At 39.9% G+C, this 23625-nt stretch overlaps 1 protein-coding gene across 2 annotated transcripts in view; it reads left to right on the top strand.

Moving 5' to 3' along the window:
* ap2b1 (adaptor related protein complex 2 subunit beta 1) overlaps window positions 1-23625 on the top strand; it is a 275766-nt gene that overhangs the window by 21013 nt on the left and 231128 nt on the right. For both annotated transcript variants that reach the window (XM_063031461.1, XM_063031460.1), the window contains exon 5: window positions 7108-7353. In XM_063031461.1, coding sequence (XP_062887531.1) covers window positions 7108-7353 — 246 coding nt within the window. The remainder of the gene's footprint in view (window positions 1-7107; window positions 7354-23625) is intronic.

Here is a 23625-nt window from a genome sequence, read left to right as displayed (position 1 = left end):
TGCTAATTCGAGCGCCAAAAGAACATATTAGTGCATTTGTTGTTGTTTGCTGAACGTGTTTCATGTCGTTCGCCTCTCTAGTAAAAAATACTGTATTCCTTAGTAATTAATTTATTACTTAATGGTAATTAAAGACCATGGAGAGAGTTCATATTGAAGTATGTTCATGGAAACAAAATACAACATGAAACTTTAACATACATCAGTGTAGGTGCAATTACTAGGTCAATTTTTGAGAACCATCAAAATGCTTCATAGATTTGAGGAAAATATTAAAAGCAGAACAATGTATGTGTCTAAATGATGTATGCAAGAGTAAAAATGCCATCCCCTGGGTTATAGCTAAAATTCTACACTAACTCCACTTTCCTGCACTTTCCCTATGTTTGCATTCCCTTGGTGCCCAGAAATCTGTCACACTCAGCATTTGGATGTACTCAACAACTGTGTGTCTACAGCTTGTGTGGAGAATTCCAAAGATTTACATCCTCTGTGCAAAAACTAAAACTATTTTTTCTTATCCTACTTCAAACTATATAAGCCTTCTGAGACCATGAGTTTTATATCCCTACTATGCTGTCACATTACCCTGAATCTCTCTCCATTAATTCTTTTGTCCTCGACTTCTAATTTCTCTGCTAAGGCTCCTCATCTCTACCCTTCAATTAAACTATCCCTCAGCTGCCTCTTTTCCAAAGAAATCAATGCAACCTATCCAGTTTTATCTCAAAGTAAGTATTTTCAATAGGTATATTTAATGTCAGAGAAATGTTTGCAAAATACATCCTGAAATTCTTATTCTTTTCCTGACAACACTCTTGTAAATCTCTGCACTTTTTTTCTATGAACTTATCATCTTCTTGACCAGTTCCTTGGGATTAAGGATCATCTACTGCTTGGTTTTGCGAGTTTTGAAGTGGCTGATGGGGCCAGTGTGGAATTGCAAACGTTTCTACCCCTGGAGCTGGTGACGTCTGTTTGGGTGGGTTGTCTGAGAGGTCCGGTACCATTTACTCAAGACTTCCATATTCAGCTGATACCATCTGAAGCCATCTTTAATGCGCCCTCTCTTGTTAATTGTTTGTGGTGCAGAGGTTCTCAGAGGTCAATTGGAATATGGCATTCCTTCTAGAAAGCCTTGGGCAAATCCTTGATTCTTTTCCTCTGTCTGCCTGAGCTGTCACTCCCATTACAGACTTTGAATAGTGCCTGCTTTGGGAGTCCAGTGTCAAGTGTGCAAACATTATGGCCTATCAAATGTAAATGATGGAGTAGAACTTGAGCCTCAGTGCTGGTGATATTGGCCTGCAAGATTTGCTGTCCTTCCATTGGATTTGGAGGAATTTGTGGAAACAGCATTGATGATATTTTGTTTGAGTTGTTGTTGTTTTCTAGGATAGCTCAGGAGGTCAGGAATTAGTGTCATATAGTGAACCGGTTATTTTCGGCTGCCCTTATCATTTTTGCCAGTTTTCAGGCCAACTGACAAGACCATTTCTGTTTTCCTGTAAGCTAAAACTTTAATTTTCAATGTCAACCACTTGGCTGATTTTTATATTATTGGCAAGCATTTTTATAACTCATTAACACATTTAACAAAAAACAAAGAACCAAGTACAGAGCCTTGTGGAACCACTTTGGACATGGTCTTTCAATCAGACAAATTCTCATCTATCACAACGCTCTACTTCCTGCCATTGAGGATGTTTAGCTTCCAATTTGCATCTTGGCTCTGGGCATTTAGATTTTTGACCAGCTCATCATGTGGGACCTTCCTTGTCAAAGGCCTTGTTGAAATTTTTATTGATATTGCCCTCAGCAACCCTCCTTATAAACTTGTGAGCAATCAAGTTCATCAGACTTGACTTTAACAAGTCTAAACAGAATGCCTTCATGTCTTTCTAATTGAAGGTTGATATTGTTTCTCAGATTTAATTCCAGTAGCTTTTCCACCACTGAAGTTAAGCTAACCTACTTTAAATTACTTGGTTTGTCTGTCGGTTTTTAAACAACAGTACAATGTCGACAGTTGTGCATATTTCTGACACCACTCTTACAGCCAGGGAGAATTGAAGATTGTAGATGGATCCTCTGCAGTTTTCTCACTTGTTGCTTTTTGCTTCATGGGGTACATTCCATTTGAGTTATGTGGTTTATCCACTTGCAAATGTGACCAACCTCTTAAAGCTGTGCTCATTTCATTCAATATTTCACATTTGCCTTAACTATGGGAATGCCTGGTAATTCCACCCTGTTTAATGTTTTTGACAAATTAATATTAGAGATGATTATCTTCCTCTAGATTAACAAGTCTCCTATTTAAGACATTAGTTGGTAGGTTTAAGAATTATGAATGACGCAAAATTAAAAATACTTTTAAAAAACAGAAACATAGAAATCTACAGCATATTACAGACCCTTCGGCCCACAATGTTGTGCCAACCATGTAACCTACTCTAGAAACAGCCTAGAATTTCCCTATTGCATAGCCCTCTATTTTTCTAAGCTCCGTGTACCTATCTAAGAGTTTCTTAAAAGACTCTATTATATCTTCCTCCACCACTTTCGCTGGCAGTGCATTCCACACACCCACCACTCTGTGTGAAAAATGTACCACTGACATCCCCTTTGCACCTACTTCCAAGCACCTTAAAACTATGCCCTCTTGTGGTAGTCATTTTAGCCCTGGTAAAAATCAGAATCAGGTTTATTATCTCTGACTTTGCTTAGCAGCAGCAGTTCAATGCAATACATAATATAGGAGGAGGAAAAAATATAGTAAAATAATAAATAAATAAATTATATATTGAACAGATTTAAAAATCATGCAAAAGCAGAAATAATATATAATTAAAAAGTGAGGTAGTGTTCGCGAGTTCAAAGACCATTTAGGAATTGGATGGCAGATGGGAAGAAGCTGTTCCTGAATCACTGAGTGTGGGCCTTCAGGCTTCTGTATCTCCTACCTGATGGTAACATTGAGAAAAGGGCATGCCCTGGGTGCTGGAGGTCCTTAATAATGGATGCTTCCTTTTTGAGTCACTACTCCTTGAAGATGTCTTGGGTACTTTGTAGGCTAGTACCCAAGATGAAGCTGGCTAAATTTACAACCCTCCGCAGCTTCTGTTGATCCTGTGCAGTAGCCCCTCCATACCAGACAGTGATGCAGCCTGTCAGAATGCTCTCTACAGTGCATCTATAGAAGTCTTTGAGTGTGTTGTTGACATACCAAATCTCTTCAAATTCCTAATGAAGTATAGTCGCTGTCTTGCCTTCTTTATAACTGCATCGATATGTTGGGACCAGATTAGGTCCTCGGAGATCTTGACACTCGGGAACTTGAAACTGCTCACTCTCTCCACTTCTGATCCCTCTGTGAGGATTGGTATGTGTTCCTTTGTCTTACCTTTCCTGAAGTCCACAATCAACTCTTTCATCTCAATGACGTTGAGTGCCAGGTTGTTGCTGTGACACCGCTCCACTAGTTGGCATATCTCACTCCAGTGTGCCCTCTCGTTTCCATCTGAGATTCCACCAACAATTGTTGTATCATCAGCAAATTTATCGATGGTAATTGAGCTACGCCTAGCCCCACAGTCACAAGTATTAGAGAGAGTAGAGCAGTGGGCTAAGCACACACACCCCTGAGGTGCACCAATGCTGATCATCAGTGAGGAGGAGATGTTATCACCGATCTGCACAGATTTTGCAGAGAGAAGTACAGAGGCCCAGGTTCTGTAGCTTTTCAATCAGGATTGTGGGAATAATGGTATTAAAATCTAAGCTATAGTTGATGAACAGCATCCTGATGTAAAGGGTTTGTGCTGTCCAGGTGGTCTAAGGCCACATGAAGAGCCATTGAGATTGCATCTTCCATTGACTTTTTATGACGATGGGCAAATTGCAATGGCTCCAGGGCCTTGCTGAGGCAGGAGTTCAGTCTAATCATGACCAACCTCTCAAAGCATTTCATCACTGTAGATGTGAGTGCTACCGGGTGATGGTCATGACGGCCCCTCACATTATTCTTCTTAGGCACTGGTATAATTGTTACTTTTTGAAGCTAGTGAGAACTTTCACCCGACCAGTGAAAGGTTGAAAGTATCCTTGAATAGTCCCGTCAGTTGGTTGGCACAGGTTTTCAGAACCTTACCAGGTACTCCATCGGGACCTTCTGTTTTGTGAGGGTTCACCTTCTTTAAAGGCAGCCTAACATTAGCCTCTGAGACAGAGATCACAGGTTCATCAGGTGCAGTAGGGATCTTCACAGCTGTAGTTATATTCTCTCTTTCAAAGTGGGCATAGAAGGCATTAAGTTCATCTGGTAGTGACGCATTGCTACCATTCATGCTATTGGGTCTTGCTTTGTAGGAAGTAATGTCTTGCAAACCCTGCCAGAGTTGTCATACATCCGTTGTCGCCTCCAACCTCATTTGAAATTGTCTCTTTGCCCTTGAAATAGTCATCCGCAAATCATACCTGGTTTTCTGGTACAGACCTGGGTCACCAGACTTGAATCCACAGACCCAGTAGACGACGTACCTCCTGGTTCATCCATGGCTTTTGGTTTAAGAATGTACACTAACCCTTATTATTTCTATTAGGTGATATTGAAGGGATAAAGCCGAAACTTAAATTGAACAAATATCAGAAAGAATTTATAAAAATTGCATTGGCAGTAGCTAAGAAGACTATAGCAGTTACTTGGAAATCTGATTCGTATTTAAGTATGAATCGTTGGAATAATGAAATGGCTAGTTCTATTCCACTTGAAAAAATTACTTACAATTTAAGAGATAAATATGTAACATTTTTGTATATTTGGCACCCTTATTTACAAAAGATAGGATGGCATATTTAAGTGCTCCGATAAAGATCTTGGTCCCTTGGGGAAAGTAACGAATAAGAATACCAAATTTATTTTGAATCCCATGGAGCATGTGGAAACCTTCCAATACCCAGGCGGTTCTTCTTTTTTTTCTTCTTTTCTTTTTTAGGTAGGACTATATATGGAGGGGAAGGTTAAGGGGAGGGGGGAGGGTAGATATTATCTTTTCATGTATTCATTTTGAAAACTCAATAAAAATTATATTAAAAAAAAAAGAATGTACACTAAGTCCTTGTAGGCACATACTCATCCACCCAGGTTTTAATGAAGTTGGTAACGACTGCAGCATACTCATCCAGATTCAAAGATGAATCCCGGAATACAGTCCAGTCCATTGATTCAAAACAGTCCTGTAAGTGCTCCTGTGCTCCCCTTGTCCATGCCTTCTTGGTCCTCACTACTGTTGCTGCAGTCTTCAGTCTCTGCCTATACTCAGGGAGTAGAAGTACAGGCAGGTGATCAGATTTCCTGAAGTGAGGACGTGGAATAGCATGGTAGGCATTCTTGATGGCGGTATAACAGTGGTCCAGTGTGTTGTTTCCTCTGGAGTTGCAAGTGATCTGTTGATGGTTATTGCTTGGTGAGTTTTTTCACACTGGCTTGATTAAAATTCCCCACAATGATGTTGAAAGTGTTAGGGTGCACTGTTTCATGCATGTTGATCCCATTGCTCAGATCATCTAAAGCCTGACTGACATTTGCCTGAGGTGGAATGTATACCGCTACCAAAATGATCGTGGAAATCTCCCGTGCTAGGTAAAGTGGACAGGTCTTAACTGCTAGATATTCCAGGTCTGGTGAGCAGAATTGGGATAGCACTGATATATTTGTGCACTAACAGGAGTTGATCATGAGGCATACTCCTCTACCTCTGCTATCCCGACGTCGTACAGTAAATCCGTCGATCTGAATCGCTGCATCCGGTACAGAAGGGTTTAACCAGGAATCCATGAAACAAAGGACACACGAGGTCCTAATGTTCCTCTGCTTCAGCACCCTAGCTCTGAGATCACTGATTTTATTCACCAGGGACTGCATGTTTTCCAGCAAGATAGTCTGTATTGGGAGTTTATAACCCTGTTTCCTTAAATGCACTTGTATCCCTGATAGCCTCTGGCTATCCACACGATCGATGCCTCTCATCATCTTATACACCTCTATCAGCTCCCCTCTCATCCTCCGTTGCTTGAAGGAGGAAAAAGCCAAGTTCACTTAAGCTATTCTCGTATGGCATGCTCTCCAATCCAGGCAACATCCTTGTAAATCTCCTCTGCACTCTCTGTATGGTACTCGCATCCTTCCTGTAATGAGGTGATTTATCATCAAAATATGTATACTACATACAACCCTGAGATTCATCTCCTTACACACAGCCACAAAACAAAGAAACCCTATATAGAACTCTATATATAACTGAAATCTTAAACTTGTTAGTGCATTACCAGCTATCTGCAATATTTTTGGAAGTCAGGCTGATGTTCAGCAAAATTAAAAGCAGGAAGGTGTGGAACATCCAACAGGTCAGATAGCATCTATGTAAAGAGATACAGATACAGGGTACCAGAAACAGATACTTTTTATCAGAACACTTGCTTCCACTGATGCTGCTTTTTTTCTTTTTATTTTAGCTTTTCAATATCTTCATTTTTAAAAATGTTCACATTCGGCTTTTGTTGTTTGAGCTAAAATCACCTCTCTATCTTGACTAAAGTTTATATAAATATATAGTCCCTATGTAATCTTGATATTCAATTAATAATCAGTGAGGGATGGGAGGGTGGGAGAGTCTCATTGGCATGGTAGTTGTTGTTCTGAGATTGGTGCAGTCTCACAACTGCAATACTCCTATCAGTTGTATAATTGAGCTGATGATGCTTGTTTTTGGTGATACTGAAATGAAGTAAACAGAATTATGGAAATAACCAGCAGAACGGACATCAGTGAGAGAAAAGGACAGAGTTTAAGATAAATGAATTTAATAAAAAGTGTGTTGTAACGAAAAGTCTCTGCCATGAAACATCTGCTCTTTTTGATGAAAATGTCCAACATTTCCTATTTAATTCAGATTTCCACCATCTCATTATTTACATGTTCTATTCCATACGTGCACATTACAAAAAATTATTTTATATTTATCATTCCTGAAGTTCTCAGGTTGTACAGTGTATTAGGTTTGGTATTGATATTAACTGAAATTCTAAAATGCCCTCTCTTTGTAGGATTGTGAAGATCCAAATCCCTTGATCAGGGCTCTGGCCGTCCGAACGATGGGCTGTATCCGTGTGGACAAAATAACAGAGTACCTGTGTGAGCCTCTTCGTAAGTGTCTGAAGGACGAAGACCCATATGTTCGCAAAACAGCAGCTGTCTGTGTGGCTAAGCTGCATGACATCAATGCCCAAATGGTAGAGGATCAAGGTTTCCTGGATTCATTACGAGACCTGATTGCTGACTCAAACCCCATGGTATGAAACTTATTCCTAATGTTGGCAAATCATATTTGATTTATTACAATAGTGCTTCCTTTTACGCTAAATGGCAAATTTTAACAATTTGCTTAGTTGTAATCCCAATCATTGTGTATCTTTTCCTAAAGGCAAGATCACATATTCTCCATCAACTGATGGATGTAGGATTCATTGTAATGGATTTGTTTGTTGAAGTCCAATGACTACAGATCCCTGGTTCAGATCAATAGATATAGAATTCTGCAACAGAAAAAGAGCTATTACAGTTTGATGCCTGATCAGGTTACTGCCTGACACAACATCTCTCCTGATGGTAGGTTCATTAAATGAACAGAAAAGTACCCTACATAAGAGGAGTTTTCGACTTGTTGAGCCTTTAGCTGGTGCAAGTTCTGATTAGAAGTTGTCTGCAATTTCGTGTGTGTTTTTTTCAATGGTTAAATCATTCCGGTTTTAAGTTACTATGTTGTCTCTATTTGTGATAACATGCAGGACTCTAATATGACTTTTCAGCTTCAGCTTCATTCATAATTGTGTAAGACCTTGGAAAGTTATTGGTTGTGTCACGTGACCAGCAACAATGAATATATAATTAAGTCAGGTTTTAAGAAACAAACATAAACATTTATTAAGCTCTGCTCAACAATAGCAAAGAATTCAAATGACTAACTTAACCAGAAGTTAACTGCTATACAGCAACTTTGGAACAATTCTTTAAGTGGTAAATTTGAAAGTCCAAGTGATTCACACAGTCAATAAGGAGAGACTTCCCTGGAAACGGATTTCTTCGAAGACGTGACGTTACTGCTGATTCCGTCCAAAGGATTCACGATGAAGGAAATAAAATGGCTTAAAGGAACTGACCTTTTCCAGGCAAATGAACACTGCAAAAACCTTCCTGATATTACAGGGGTTATCGCAGATGCAGGTCACTATTTCTGAATGAAGATTCAATAAGGTCGATCCTTTATGAAACCGCCGAACGACACCTACTTTACTCAATCCTTCAGGCTCCCGTACTTTAGTAAGATCTTCACTCTCCAGTACTAGACTTACAATAGAAAGTAAATCTCCACTTTAAAACTAAACTGCGTCATAAGACGAATATGCAGCATAACGAAGTAACTGACGAATTAAACAATGAACTAAACTGCGTAACAACAGGGGTTTCCAGTTATATACCTGTTGAGAACATGTCATCACGTGACCTCACAGTGGAGGGAAAATTACATCACCCCACCATCACAAGACCATTACATCATGCTCACAAGATACTCAATTACATCATGGTCTTAAGACAGTCACAAGTTACCCACAAGGTATGTAACAGTTGCTAGTTTGATGTTAGCCTTTTTTGATTTTTCAAATGCGTAACTTCTGTTTTCTATACAGTCCCTCTGAATTTTTGATTACCTCCAGTAGTGGCCAGATAGACATTGGGAATTTTATTCAATGCTCCATGGTTCAAGTACAGTTTTCTCCTCTGCAGTCCATTGACTGCTATAGAATCATGGACTGTGGGAGGCTGTTTAGCTCAATATTGCTGTGCTAGATCTTTGAAATAAATATTCTTTTAGACCTGATGTCCTTGTATGTTTCAACATCTTGCAAGTTGTTCTCTTTCACATCTAGAACACAAGAAAATAAGAACAAAGCTAGACCATGAAGTCCCTACAGCTTACCCTGCCGTTTAATATGATAGTACCTGATTTATACTGGCCTCATCCCTTCGCTTGTCCCATTTCCCTGTAGCTTTTAAGTTCTTGATCTTCCAAATAGCTATCTATCTCTTCGAGAGGCAAAGAATACAAAAGTTTCACTACTTTCTGAAAGACGAAATTTCTATGCACCTCAGTTTTAAATATCAGTCCCTTGAAACTTTGTTTAAAAGACCAAGTACTCTGAACTGGCAACTGAAGCTGCCCAGAATGACTGGAAGACCAAGATTTTCCCTGTAGAAGTGGGATGCAGAGAATTCATTGCTACATCTACAACCAGTCTATTGAAGAAGGTGGGGGTGAGGGGTCACTCTCTCCAACAAGCAATCAATTGCTTGTCAAATACAACAGAAGAAAACAGCAATTGGATTTGGATTAAAAGGAAAGACAACAACTGGGCTGAAGACAGGAGGGTATGGAACTGAGGGGAGTGTATCTGGGATGCCAGGTAGCACCGTTGAGCCCTCTGGAGACATTGTGGGCTTATCAATGAAACGTCAAAGAAAGAGGGTGCCCACCTGATGACCCCAATGATGTACCTACCCTCCCTCCTTGTCACCACTCCAAACCCACTGCCAACATCGAGAGTGCCAACTTACCATAGGGATTGAAACGTCAAGTCCTAGTAGCTCTACCTTGTTTGAGATTCTCCCATTAATAAGAGATTCTCAACACCTACACCTGGTTGGTAAGGATCTTTGATGATGGATGTTGCTTTACTACATCAACATTTCATGTAGATGTGCTCAGTGGTTGGGAGGGTTTTACCCATGATGTACTAGGCCAAATCCACTACTTTTTGTAGGATTTTCTGTTCAAAGCATGCGTGTTCCCAGACTAGGCGGTAATGCAGTCAGTCAGCACAGTTTCCACTAAACATCTGTAGAAATTTGCCAAGGTTTTTGATAACATGCCGAATCTCTGCAGGGTCCTAAGGAAATAGAGGTGCTGTCATACTTCCTTTGTGGTTATATTTGTATGATGGTCCTGCCTTCACAGCTCATAGTGGCCACTTGAGGGTCAGTACTGGTGGGGTTTTAGGGAGTTGTTTTGAGCCTCTTGTGGGTGGTTTTCAACTAGTGTTTCAAATTAGGGAATCAACAGTTATTTTGGTGGCAGAGTCATCTATGGGCCACTATTAGAGAATATGTGGGTTTGGGAGATGTCAAAGCGCACCATAGATCATTCACATATCAGAGGAATTTGGGAATGAATGTTAATGTTCACTGTCCATCATTGATGCAAGGATGATATTTGAGTTTTTTGCGTTTTTTTTTGTTTTGTCTACTTACTGGTGCTGTGGGTGATATTTGAAGCTGACTTCACAAGGATGTTGATTTTAGGTCTAATATTGTGTGGGTTTTTAAAGAAAATCTTGAACTGGAGTAATTTGTATTGACTGGTGGGTAATTGTACAGGCAAACTTTTCTAGGTTACAAATGCCCAACTTCTGGTCACCTATGCATGTGAATGAGCTGACTTAAAAAATTTCCAGGTTTGTGAAGTATTTCTGATGTCTATTTAAACAAATTTAAGATTCTGTAACTTTATGCACAGCTTCACAGATAGGTTTGAGGCTTAATCAAGTAATTTAGAGCTGGGCAATGGATAGGGGTATGACCGCACAGTTATATGCTGCCAGGGTGGCGGCCATATTTTTGGTGGGAAGTAATGGCTTGAGCTGATGTTTAGATGTGGGTCTGGTGATTGATCTGATGGCTGTTGGAGTTACAGTTACTTACAGTCCGTTACGCCTGCTGGCATTTAGGGCAGCAATGAAGGTCCTTGATCTGTCTGTCCTTGGCCATACCATTGTACACAGATGTAGAAGGATTCTACATTGCTGTTTCCATAAGTTTTGTTTGACCAACCAGGGTTCTTAGCCCTGAACTGAACCCCTGAATAGGGAGGACCAGTGGACCACTCTTTGTCTGTTCTCTATCCTTTTATCTGTTTGGCACGGGTGACCCTACCAAGAGTTAAAGCACAAGGCCCTGACTCCAGCCAACATAGCTCTCCAGGTCATTGGGTATGCAAGCTTCCAAACCATGACAAAGTTGTGGTGCTCTCAGAGGTTTGGAGTTACAAGCAGTCTTTTTTCTTTGGCGCAAACACGAGGAATTCTGCAGATGCTGGAAATTCAAGCAACACACATCAAAGTTGCTGGTGAACGCAGCAGGCCAGGCAGCATCTCTAGGAAGAGGTACAGTCAACATTTCAGGCCGAGACCCTTCATCAGGACTAACTGAAGGAAGAGCTAGTAAGAGATTTACTGAGAACTGATTTACCGGGGGCACTGAGCATACTCATCACTCTGACTCAGTGCAGCTGGCTGGTGGCAGCACTTTCACTGATCCTCTCCCACAAGGGCTTTTATTCATTTCCCACCTGTTTATATGAGTTACAAACAGTTCTTGGTAACGTCGACTGTACCTCTTCCTAGAGATGCTGCCTGGCCTGCTGTGTTCACCAGCAACTTTGACGTGTGTTGCTTTTTTTTTTTGGCGTTGAGCTGGGTATTTCCCTGTGCATTTGGGAGATCATTGAGATGGATGGGACTGAATTTGCCGGCTGCTGTGGAGCTGCAAGCATCTGCTGGGCTGAAGAAAGGTTTTCCCGTGCCTTCTCTCCTCAAGCCACAACAATCAGGTGCCGGGGGCACTGAGCATACTCATCACTCTGACTCAGTGCAGCTGGCTGGTGGCAGCTCTTTCACTGATCCTCTCCCACAAGGGCTTTTATTCATTTCCCACCTGTTTATATGAGTTACAAACAGTTCTTGGTAACAAAACCTCTTTATAACACAAGGACTGGCTGTTCTTGCCAATTGATTTCAGTACCTTTTGATTGGAGAGTGAAAACAGGTTTGTTGGTTCATTTTGATGTCTCTCTCCAGCAGCTCATTCTCAGCTTTCCATTTCCTCCTTAACTCATCTAACCTTCTGTCTGCTCTAAGTGAAAAGGAGGACATGAGGAGGTTACAAAAGGATATGGATGGATTGAGTGAGAAAGCATCTGGTAAATGGAGTGTTGGATGGAAAACGTGGAATTATCTATTTTGCCATGAAAAATTTAAAAAAACATCACCTATGTTGTGAGTGGTTTCAGAGCTCTGAGAAACAGAGGGACCTAGGTGCATCACTAAAGGTTAGTGTGCAGGTACAGCAAGTAATGAGGAAAGCTGACAGAATATTATCAGGTTTTGCTGGGAAATTGAGTACAGATGTTATCCAGGGCATTGGCAAGACCACATCTGGAATGTTATGTGCTCCTTGTCGAAGGAAGTAAAGAATGGAAGCAACTCAATGTACAAACATTTGTAGTAGATTGATGAAAATAACCAGTGAAGTATCTTTGACCAATTACTCAGTTTCCGTAGATGCCGCCTGACCTTTTCAGTTTTTGTTTTTTTAAATTATGCCTGGAATGGACAGATGTCTATGAAGCAGGGTTGGACAGGCTAGGTGTGTATCCAGTGGAGTTTAGAAAAGAGATAGGTCACCTGGTTGAAACATAAGATCCTGTGAGGTTGCAACAGAATGAATGGGAGAGGACCACCATCCTCCTCTGTCCAAAAGGACCAACCAATCCCCTTCCCCCTCAACTCTCCTTCGCCTGGCAAACTGGTCCTTACCCTGAGCAGCTTCTCCTTTGGCTCCTCCCACTTTCTCCAAACTCGGGTAACGAGGGGTAACTGGGGGCACCCACGGGCACCCACGTGGGCCTCAGCCATGCCTGCCTCTTTGTCAGCTACTTAGAACAATCCAAGTTTGAAGCCTTGACCGGTTATACTCCCCAGTTCTTCCTCCACTACATTGACGACTGCATTGGTGCTGCTTCCTGCATTCCTGCTAAGCTTGTCAATTTTATCAACTTTGCCTTTAGCTTCCACCCTGCCCTTAAATTCACATCTCAAATGGTCCGTTTCTGATGCCTCCACCCCCTGCTTCTTGATCTCTCTTTCTCTATCTCTGGAGACAAACTGTCAACCAACATCTTTTATAAGCCTACTGATTTCTATGGGTATCTCGACTATACCTCTTCCTACTTTATCTCCTGTAAGACTGACATTCCCTTTTCTCAGTTTCTTCGCCTCCGCCACATTTGTTCCTGCGATGCAGCTTTCTATTCCAGGACATCACCCCACCTTCTCGCTGCCTTAGTAATAATAAGAGTCTCTCTTGTCCTTACCTACCACCCCATAAGCCTCTGCAACTTCCACCATCTCCAAAGGGATCCTACCACTAAACATCTTAACCACCCCGCCCCCCCCAGCTTTCTGCAGGGATCGCTCCCTCCGCAATTCCCTTGTCCATTCGACCCTCCCCACTAATCTCCCTCCCAACACTTATCCCTACAAGAAATCTTGAGTACTACACCTGCCCATAGACTTCCTCCCTCACCTTTGTTCGTGACCCCAGGCCGTCTTTCTAGGTGAGGCAACACTTCACCTGCCAATCTGCTGGGGTTGTCTTTTGTGTCTGGTGCTCCAGATGTGGCCTCCTCTACATTGGTGACACCTGTAGTAAATTGGGGCATTGCGTCATTGAGCACCTCCACACCATCCCCCACAAGAGGGACTTCCCGGTGTCAAACATTTTAATTCTGATTCCTGTTCTGATGTGTCACTCCATGGCCTCCTCTCGTGCCAAGATGAGACCACCCTCAGCGTGGAGGAGCAACACCTTGTATTCTGTCTGGGTAGCCTCCAACCTGATGACACAAATACAGATTTTCCTCCGGTAAACAAATTTCACCCAGCCCCCTCCCCCCCCCACCTTCCTCTTTTCCCCCATTCTGACCTTTTACTTCTTCTCACCTACGTATTACATCCCCCTAGGTCCCATCCTCATTCCCTTTCTCTTATGGTCCACTCTCTTCTCCTATCAGGTTGCTTTCTCTCTAGCCCTTGACCTTTCCTACCCACCCGGCTTCACCTATCACCTTCCAGTTAGCCACCTTCCCCTTCCCCCATGTTTTTGTGCTGGTGTCTTCCCCCTTCTCAGTCCTGAAGAAGGGTTGGCTATCATTTCCACAGATGCTGCCTGACTTGCTGAGTTATGTGTGTTGCAAAACGCATTTCAGCATTATCAGTAACATCCATGCCCAGTGAGCAAGGCAAGAAAAATACCTGCTTTTTCCTCTTAGCAAGATGTAAGACAACTCTCCATTCCCCAGTCTCTCCTGGCTAGTTCTCCTAGTTCTCTTGTCTTGGACCCTGAGTTACTTCTAAGCTTCTTTCTTACCTCCTTTCTACTTAACCAAGTTGCATTGATTCTATTTTTATATAAACAAAACTAATCCCTGATCCTTGTGTTTGCTGACATTGTAATGACTTATTCTGCTGTGTGGTATTAACAAATATGATGCATAAACAAAACGTTTGACTACCATACACTGATATGGAAAGACAATTTTGTGCCAAATTGTTTATTCTCGAGATGTGCCATGTAGGATTTTGTCCTCTTATAGTTACAGGCTGAAATGTAACATTAAGTTGATATTTTTTAAGTTTCTCCAAAGTATATAAAGAAAATGCATAACAGTGGGACTTGGTCAAAGCTTTACACTGGTATCTATTATCTTTTTTCTGCTGTCAATGTATCTAAAGATGTCCCAATTTCTTTCTTTCTTTTTAAATCTTTTTATTGAGTAAGTATACAAAAAAGGTAAGCCATATAAACATTAATACAATGTTAAAGTATAATAAAATTCCAAAAGATAACAATACCAAAAAGAAAATACTACAAACAATGTAATTTAAGCATAAGAAAGCAAGATAACATAATAGTATACTAGATTTTATATATATCAATGGAAAAAAAAAAGAAAAAAAAACCCCAAAAAAAAAACCCACCGTGCAACTAACTAAAAGCAAAGCAAAGCAATGGGCTAACTTGAAACCAAACAGAGTTAAACTTAAAATCACGTCCTCAATCCCGACCTCCATTAAAACAGTGAAAAAAAAACAAGAAGGGTAAATATTACATTAAATGAAAATATCGAATAAAAGGTCCCCAAATCTGTTCAAATTTAAATGAAGAATCATAAAGATTACTTCTAATTTTCTCCAGATTCAAACATAAAATCGTCTGAGAAAACCAAAAAAAGGTAGTTGGAGCATTAAGCTCTTTCCAATGTTGTAAAATACATCTTTTCGCCATTAAAGTAAGAAATGCAATCATTCTACGGGCTGAAGGGGAAAGATTACTAGAAATTTTAGGTAGTCCAAAGATAGCAGTAATAGGGTGAGGAGAGATATCTATATTTAATACCTTAGAAATAATATTGAAAATATCTCTCCAAAAAGTTTCCAAAGTAGGGCAAGACCAAAACATATGAGTTAAAGAGGCTATCTGCCCCGAACATCTATCACAGAAAGGATTAATATGCGAGTAAAAACGCGCTAACTTATCTTTGGACATATGTGCTCTATGAACCACTTTAAATTGAATTAGGGAATGTTTAGCACAAATAGAGGAAGTATTAACTAATTGTAAAATCTGCCCCCAATCATCCACAGAAATGGTAAGCCCCAATTCCTGTTCCCAATCTACCCTAATCTTATCAAATGGAGCTTTCCTAAGTTTCATAATAATATTATAAATCATAGCCGATGCACCTTTCTGACATGGATTAAGGTTAATTATCGAATCTAAAATATATATAGGAGGAAGCATTGGAAAGGAAGAAAGTATAGTACTTAGGAAATTTCTAACTTGTAAATATCTAAAAAAATGTATTCTTGATAAGTTATATTTATTAGATAATTGTTCAAAAGACATAAGGGAACCATCTAAAAATAAATCCAAAAACCGTAAAATACCCTTAGTCTTCCAAGTTTGAAAAGCGCGATCCGTAAAAGAGGGAGGAAAAAATATGTTACCTAAAATAGGAATCGCTAACCCGAATTGATTAAGATCAAAAAATTTTCTGAATTGAAACCAAATGCGCAAAGCATATTTAACTATCGGGTTAGAGACCTGCTTAAGGCGTTTCGAATCAAAAGGAAGAGAGGAACCTAAAATAGAACCAAGTGTATAACCCTGAACAGATTGTAATTCCAATGCTACCCATTTAGGAATAGATAGTATGTCCCGGTCAAGTAACCAAAATTTCATATGTCGAATATTAATAGCCCAATAATAAAATCTAAAGTTAGGTAATGCTAAACCTCCATCTCTCTTAGCTTTCTGTAAATGTATTTTACCCAGTCTCGGATTCTTATTCTGCCAAATAAATGAAGAAATTTTAGAGTCAACTTTATCAAAAAAAGATTTAGGAACGAAAATTGGTAATGCCTGAAACACATATAAAAATTTTGGCAAAAAAAACATCTTAACTGCATTAATACGACCAATCAAAGTTAAATATAAGGGAAACCATTTAGATGAAAGTTGAGTAATATGGTCTATTAATGGTAAAAAGTTAGTCTTAAATAAATCTTTATGTTTACAAGTAATTTTAATCCCAAGATATGAAAAGTAATTATTAATCAATTTAAATGGAAATTTATAATATAAGGGAAGATGTTTATTAATCGGAAAAAGTTCACTCTTACTAAGATTTAATTTATAACCTGAGAAAAGACCAAATTGTGCTAATAACTCTAAAACAGCAGGAATGGATCTCTCAGGATTAGAAATATATAAAAGTAAATCATCAGCATAGAGTGATAATTTATGGGACTTTAATCCCCGAGTTATCCCAGTAATATTTGAAGATTCTCGAATAGCAATTGCAAGAGGTTCTAATGCAATATCAAATAATAGGGGACTAAGAGGACAGCCTTGTCGAGTACCACGAAAGAGAGGAAAAAAAGGTGAGTTTAAGGAGTTAGTACGAACCGAGGCTACAGGGGAGTGATATAACAGTTTAATCCAGGATATAAATTTCAAGCTAAAATTAAACATTTCAAGCACCTTAAATAAATAAGGCCATTCTACTCTATCAAAAGCTTTCTCGGCATCTAAAGAAATAACACACTCAGGAACATTTTGTGAGGGAGTATAAACGATATTTAACAATGTACGAATATTATAAAAAGAGTAACGACCTTTAATAAAACCCGTTTGGTCTTCCGAAATAATAGAAGGAAGTACTTTTTCTAGTCTATTTGCTAATAACTTAGAAAAAACTTTAGAATCAACATTTAATAAAGATATTGGTCTATAAGATGCACATTGAGCAGGGTCTTTATCCTTCTTTAGTATTAAAGAAATTGATGCTCTATTAAAAGATTCCGGAAGTTTACCAAGTTTCAAAGAAGCCTCAAAAACCTTATAGAGCCAAGGAATCAATAAAGAAGCAAAACATTTATAAAATTCAACGGTAAACCCATCAGGGCCAGGAGCTTTCCCCAGATTCATAGAAAAAATAACATTCTTAATCTCATCCATTGTAATGGAAGTATCTAATAAAGAAGACATATCCTGTGAAATCTGAGGGAAGTCTAACTTATCTAAAAAATCATTCATATATTTAGAATCTCGAGGAGACTCTGATTGATATAAAGAAGAATAAAAATCACAAAAGGTTTGATTAATCCCCACATGATCCAATATCAATCGATCATTTTGGTTATAAATCTGATTGATTTGAGATTTAACATAATTAGATTTCAATTGATTAGCCAGCAGCTTGCCAATTTTATCACTGTGAACATAAAAATCACTTCTTGTTTTCTTTAATTGGTTTACAATCGAGGACGAGAGTAGTAAACTGTGTTCCATTTGAAGTTCAGTTCTTTGTTTGTATAGCTCCTCAGAAGGAGCCATAACATATTTCTTATCAATTTCTTTAATCTTGTCCACAATTGCCATCTCCTCCTGCTTCTGTTTCTTCCTCAAAGCAACGGAATACGAAATAATCTGACCCCGAATATAGGCTTTAAAAGTGTCCCAAAGAGTGTTAACCGAAATATCTTCTGTATGGTTAATTGTAAAAAAAAGCTCAATCTGTTCATTCATAAAATTAACAAAGTCCGAGTCCTGAAGCAACAGCGAATTAAAACGCCATTGTCTATTGTTTGGTATATTGGCCATAATTTTAATAGAAAGCTTAAGTGGAGCATGATCCGAAATGGTTATAGAATCATAATCACATTTAATCACTGAAGGAATGAGACGAGAATCAATGAAAAAATAATCAATTCTTGAATAGGAATGATAAACATGTGAAAAAAAGGAAAAATCTTTTTCCTGAGGATGCAGAAAACGCCAAATGTCCGTCGACCCAGAATCAGAAAGGAAAAAATTAATCAAATTTGCAGATTTATTAGGTAAAGTCCGTAAAGGAGCCGAACGGTCCAAAGCTGGAGATAAACAGGTATTAAGATCTCCGCCCCAAATCAATGAAAACTCGTTCAAATTCGGAAACTGATCAAACAATGATTTATAAAATTCCGGACAATCCATATTAGGAGCATAAACATTAACCAAAACTACTTTTTTATTAAATAGTAAACCACTAACCAATAAAAATCTACCATTCGGATCAGAGATAATATCCTGTTGTATAAAAGTAACTGAGGAGTCTATAAAAATAGAGACGCCTCGAATCTTAGCATTGGAGTTCGAATGAAATTGTTGTCCCTTCCAGAATTTGAAAAAACGTAGTCTGTCCCCCCTCCGTACATGGGTCTCTTGTAAAAATAAAATTTGTGCTTTAAGTCTCCGGAACACTTTAAAAACTTTTTTTCTTTTAATAGGATGATTAAGACCATTAGTATTCCAGGAGACAAAATTAATAATAGACTCCATAAATCCTAAAGTCAACCCACAATAGGGAGGATTGACAATAGGCGCGACCCACAAACCCGGAGAGGGAACAGAACATACAAAAGATACCGGGGAAAAGGACGCAACCAGTACTTCAATAATGTATATAGCCCAAAGAAAAACAAACTAAAACGTGAAGCCCCTCCCGCCACCCCCCAGCCCAAGACCCCAAGGCAAAATCTAAAGCAGACCCGCCAGAAAGAAGCAAGCGCTAAAACTACCCCCATGACTTCCGGTATACGCTCCCTAAAAAAAGGTATAAATATGAAAAGGATCAGCTAATTGTAAAACAGTAAAAAAATAAGTAAAAAAAAGTTAGCTCAATTAGAATACACACAGAACAGAACAAAAGCCGGAAAGTATATATTAAAAAAAAACCACAATAAACCTCAAACTCATGAATAGACACAGCAACAAAAAAAATAGGATTATTAACATAAAATGATTATAAAAAGCAAAACAGAATAAAATTTAAAAAAAAACTACAAAATTTAAGGCCGCACAGGAAATACGTAAGATGACAAAAGGGAAGTAACCACCCAGAATCCCCTGGGAAAAGAAAGAAATGACGCAGTTAAAAAGAAAGTTTAGCAGCCATATTAAGAAATCGAAAGTAAACTTTTCTGCCCAAATAGGGCACAGAAAAGTTAAAACCAACCAATTCACAGCCTCCGATCAACGGAGAAAATTAAAAAAAGGCAATTAAGATGTTGAAGATGAAAGTTGATCCAGATAACTCTGGGCATCCGATAGAGAATCAAAAAAACGAAGGGCTCCATCTGACATGCGAATCCTTAGACGTGCAGGGTACAGCAGCGCTGGTCTTAAATCCATCTTATAGAATTCCGACATCACGGATCTGTAACGGACCCGTTGGTCCCAGATTGGTTTACTGAAATCTTCCACGAATCGGAACTTAAGATCCGAAAAATCAATGAAACCTTTAGATCGAGCGAATCGAAACAGTCTCTCCTTGTCTTGAAAGTAATGAAAACGTAAGATAACATGCCTAGGTCTATCTGACCTAGACGAGTATGATGGGATTCTGTGAACACGATCCAGTAGCGGTGGTTGGTCAGGAAATACAGTAGGGAATGCATCTTTTAAAAGTTGGGAGAAATATTTCATAGGGTTATTAGCTTCCACGGCTTCCCTGACGCCAATCATTCGTAAATTCTGCCGTCGCATTCTAGATTCCAAGTCAGAGTTTTTAAAAGTCAAAAAGTCAAGTTTCTTCTTCATTACATTAATTGTTTCTTCGACTTTCCCCATCTTAAGCTCACTTTGTTGCGCGGATTTTTGAAGATCAGATATAGCCGACTGATGTTCCGCAATACATGTTTGCATCTTATCAATTAAATCGGCAATTTTCTGGAACTTAGTTGAGATTTCCGTATGAATCAGGTCTTTAACAAAGCCCATAATTTCTGTACGAATCATCTCCCTAACAGAGGTTGAAATTTCCCACTGAATTAACTCCGATATCGCTTTCAAAGTCACCGGTGATTCAGTCGGAGGGAGATCCGTAGCTTTCGGTTTAACCGGAGGTTTACCATCCTTGCCGTCTTTCCCGTTCTTAGACATAGCCGATCTCAGTATCATCCAATTGTCAGAGAATTCAGTTTAATTCAAAGTATTGTAAAAATTGATGCCTTAATAGTTAATTAAAGTATAGCTGACCATAGAGAGAAAAAACTCAGAGGTAATGGAGCGAGTCAAGAACGCGACTTCACTCCATGAGCGCTACCGGAAGTCCCCGTCCCAATTTCTAATGCTAAATTTACATCCAGTTCCATTCCATTCTTCCTGTAGACCTCAGATCTTGTGAACAATAGCTAAATACCCCTGGTCTCTGCCAAATCAATGACCACACAAGTTTGATTTATTTCTCATTGTTTGCAATCTTTCTAAATATGAGCTAACTAATTTACAGCAACAATCACTGCATAGGAAACCACTTCTTTCAAGACCCTTTTATACCTTGACTCATTTCTGCAGCATCTCCTTGGGAAAACTCCAGAACTAAAGATTGATACTGCAGTTAACAGCAATACTAACACACTAATGGTTTATACACTACCACGCAGTTCTGTAAAACTTTTAGTTACAATCTAAACTTCTTATCGTGTGTTACAATTACATTAGTACCAAGCTTAATGTTCATGGTACATTTCTGGAATGAGAGTGCCAGTGAAGTCCATGTTCAAGGGGTTATTGTAGCACTATACGTTAGGAGATGTGTAGCTTACTGTACACTTATGCTGGGAACCTGGTATGAATCCAGGAATATATTGTACATGGCTTGCTCTGGTGCGGCTGCTCATGAGGCTGGTGTTGGGCAGGCGGGAGTAAGTGGAGCCACAAGTGATGCAGATACTGAAATTTGGAGCAACAAACCAAATGCTGGAGAGACTCATTGGGTCAGGCAACATCTGTGGCGGGAAATGGACAGTCACTGTTTTGGGCCAAGGTCTTTCATCTGGACTGAAAAACAGATCGCGAGAGAGCCAGTTCAAAGAGGGGAGTGCTGAGGGAACAGCTAGCAAGAAATGGGTGGATTCAGGTGAGGAGGGTGATAGGCAGGTAGAGGAGGGCAGAGTGAAGATAGTGACAGAGTGTGGGAAGTAATGGGAGGAGGCAACAAAGTGCTGCAGGTGATATAATCTGAGAGGTGAGAGAGCATGGAACCAGGTTAGGGTGGGCAGATGAGAACAGTGAGGAGAGTGGACCTGTGGGAGGAGTGGGTGGATGTAAATTCTGTGACCCCTCTGAACTGAAGTTCAAGGCTGCATGTTGGTCATCATTCCATCAGTAGCGATGAGCTACTGTAAAACCTGATCCCTCTCACTTTAACATTCTCACTTTAAACTAAATCCCTCTGACCAAGCTGCTGAGACACAATCTCCCAATCTCCAACTTTGGCTGGCATTGATTCTTGCCCTTTTTACAGAATATGCTTGACCCAACAATTCTGGCTGGAAACTGACCTGCTTGGTGTTTCTTGCATTTTCTGTTTTTATTTCTGTTTTCCTGTATCTGCAATTTTTAAATTTTCACTTTCTGCCCTGGTATTTCTCTGTGACATGCTGAGATGTTTTTTTCTTTAGCAAATGTGTTACATAAACACAAGCTGTTGTTTCTCAGCAATATTGAGCTTGTTCTATATTTATACTGCTTATATAGATTACAGATATAATCCATGGTTTCATAGAATGATTACTAGATTGCAATAACAGTTGTGTCGCAGGACCAGATACCGTCTGCACCTGATCACAATTTAGTTGGCATATTGTGAGATGCTGCTTTCAGAAAATTATATTGTGAGCTAATTCAAGAAATAATTATTCTCTCAAGTACAGTGTCAGCGGGTGTGGGAGTAATATTAGATTAGGGAAATTATTTTAAAGATGTGAGAACATATTTGCTATGATTTCTTTGCAACCATCATCAAGCTGTTGGTTAGAAATTAGAAAACTTCCCCTGTGTTTTTTAGTTTTCACCTCCAGGTGGCACTGCTTCCTTAGATTGTACCTTGTGTCATTAATTTGATCGGTATTTTCTGATAAACAGTGGGCTACTTGTGACTGCTGACAGCACTCCATTGGAGATGCCATCCCCTCCTTCCCTCCCCCAGGCATTTTCTTCTCAGGGGAGGCAGGCCCTCACCTGATTGCCACTCTGCGTGCTGTGAGGCTTATCTGATCCCGTGCCTTTGTGATCACCCTGTCTGGCCTCGAGATCTGAGAAGTCACAGCCCTAGGATCACCAGCTTTCAAATCTGAAGTGCCTGTCTTTTGTTGGCTCAGTGCTGGATGTTGGTTGTCAGAGCTCCTTGCCACTGATGTACAGCAGCCAGTCTTGCAGCAGATCAGTATCAAATAGGGTTGCATTGTTGTCCTGACACCTTTTTCATATTTTCTGCTGTAATGCAATACCTTGCCCCCAGCAAATGTTCCACAGGAGTGGAGCTAATTTTGAGAGCTAGTGGGAAACAACTGGGATGACTCCATTCCAGTACTGCAACTTTTAAGGTCCTTGGAGCCTCAGTTGTGGAGCTACAGTATTCAGAGGATTGCATTTGTGTGCACTTGGAGGCTGAGCTCTGACTACATTGTTAATTTGTTCTCTAAGGCACACAAGAGGATGGTTCCTGCACTGATCATCTAGAGGCCCAGAGTCCTTGACCAACCTGCACCCTATGCTGTCCAACAATAAAGGTTCACTTTGAATTCCAGGAAACATGGAACACCTTCCTTTATTTTGAGACCAGCTCCTGATGAAGGCAGACATAAGTGATGAAACTCCTCATCACGTCTGGTCAGTTGAAGAGAAGGGTTTGAAGATCAAGACCTCAGATCTGGCACAAAACTCGTGTTTCACACAGCAATTATCCCTGCCCTTCCACATGCTTCTGGGACCTGGGCAATCTGCAGCGGGTATCTCAAGGCACTGGGAAAATACCAGTGTTGTCCCTGCGGTTTCCAAGTTTTCTGCAATGATCAGAGAACCAGTGTAACTGGACTCTGACAGACCATCATCTACTGTACTGATGCCCTGATTAAGCTTAGTCAGCTTTGTTGGGAAGGCTGTGACTTATGTCTACAGGCTCCAGGTACACACTAACCTCATTTCTGACATACGGAGAGATTACCTGTGAAGAAAAGAGAGAGAGAGAAAGATTTAAGGATGTGCTCGAAGCCTCCTTTGAACTGCATCTCCATCGACTTCTGGAAATTTCTGCCCTAAACTGGAGACAGAGCTTTCAGGATGGC

Source organism: Mobula hypostoma, chromosome 23 (assembly GCF_963921235.1).
Source record: "Mobula hypostoma chromosome 23, sMobHyp1.1, whole genome shotgun sequence".
Taxonomy (NCBI): Eukaryota; Metazoa; Chordata; class Chondrichthyes; order Myliobatiformes; family Myliobatidae; genus Mobula; species Mobula hypostoma.
This window is presented reverse-complemented; position numbering and strand designations above follow the sequence as displayed.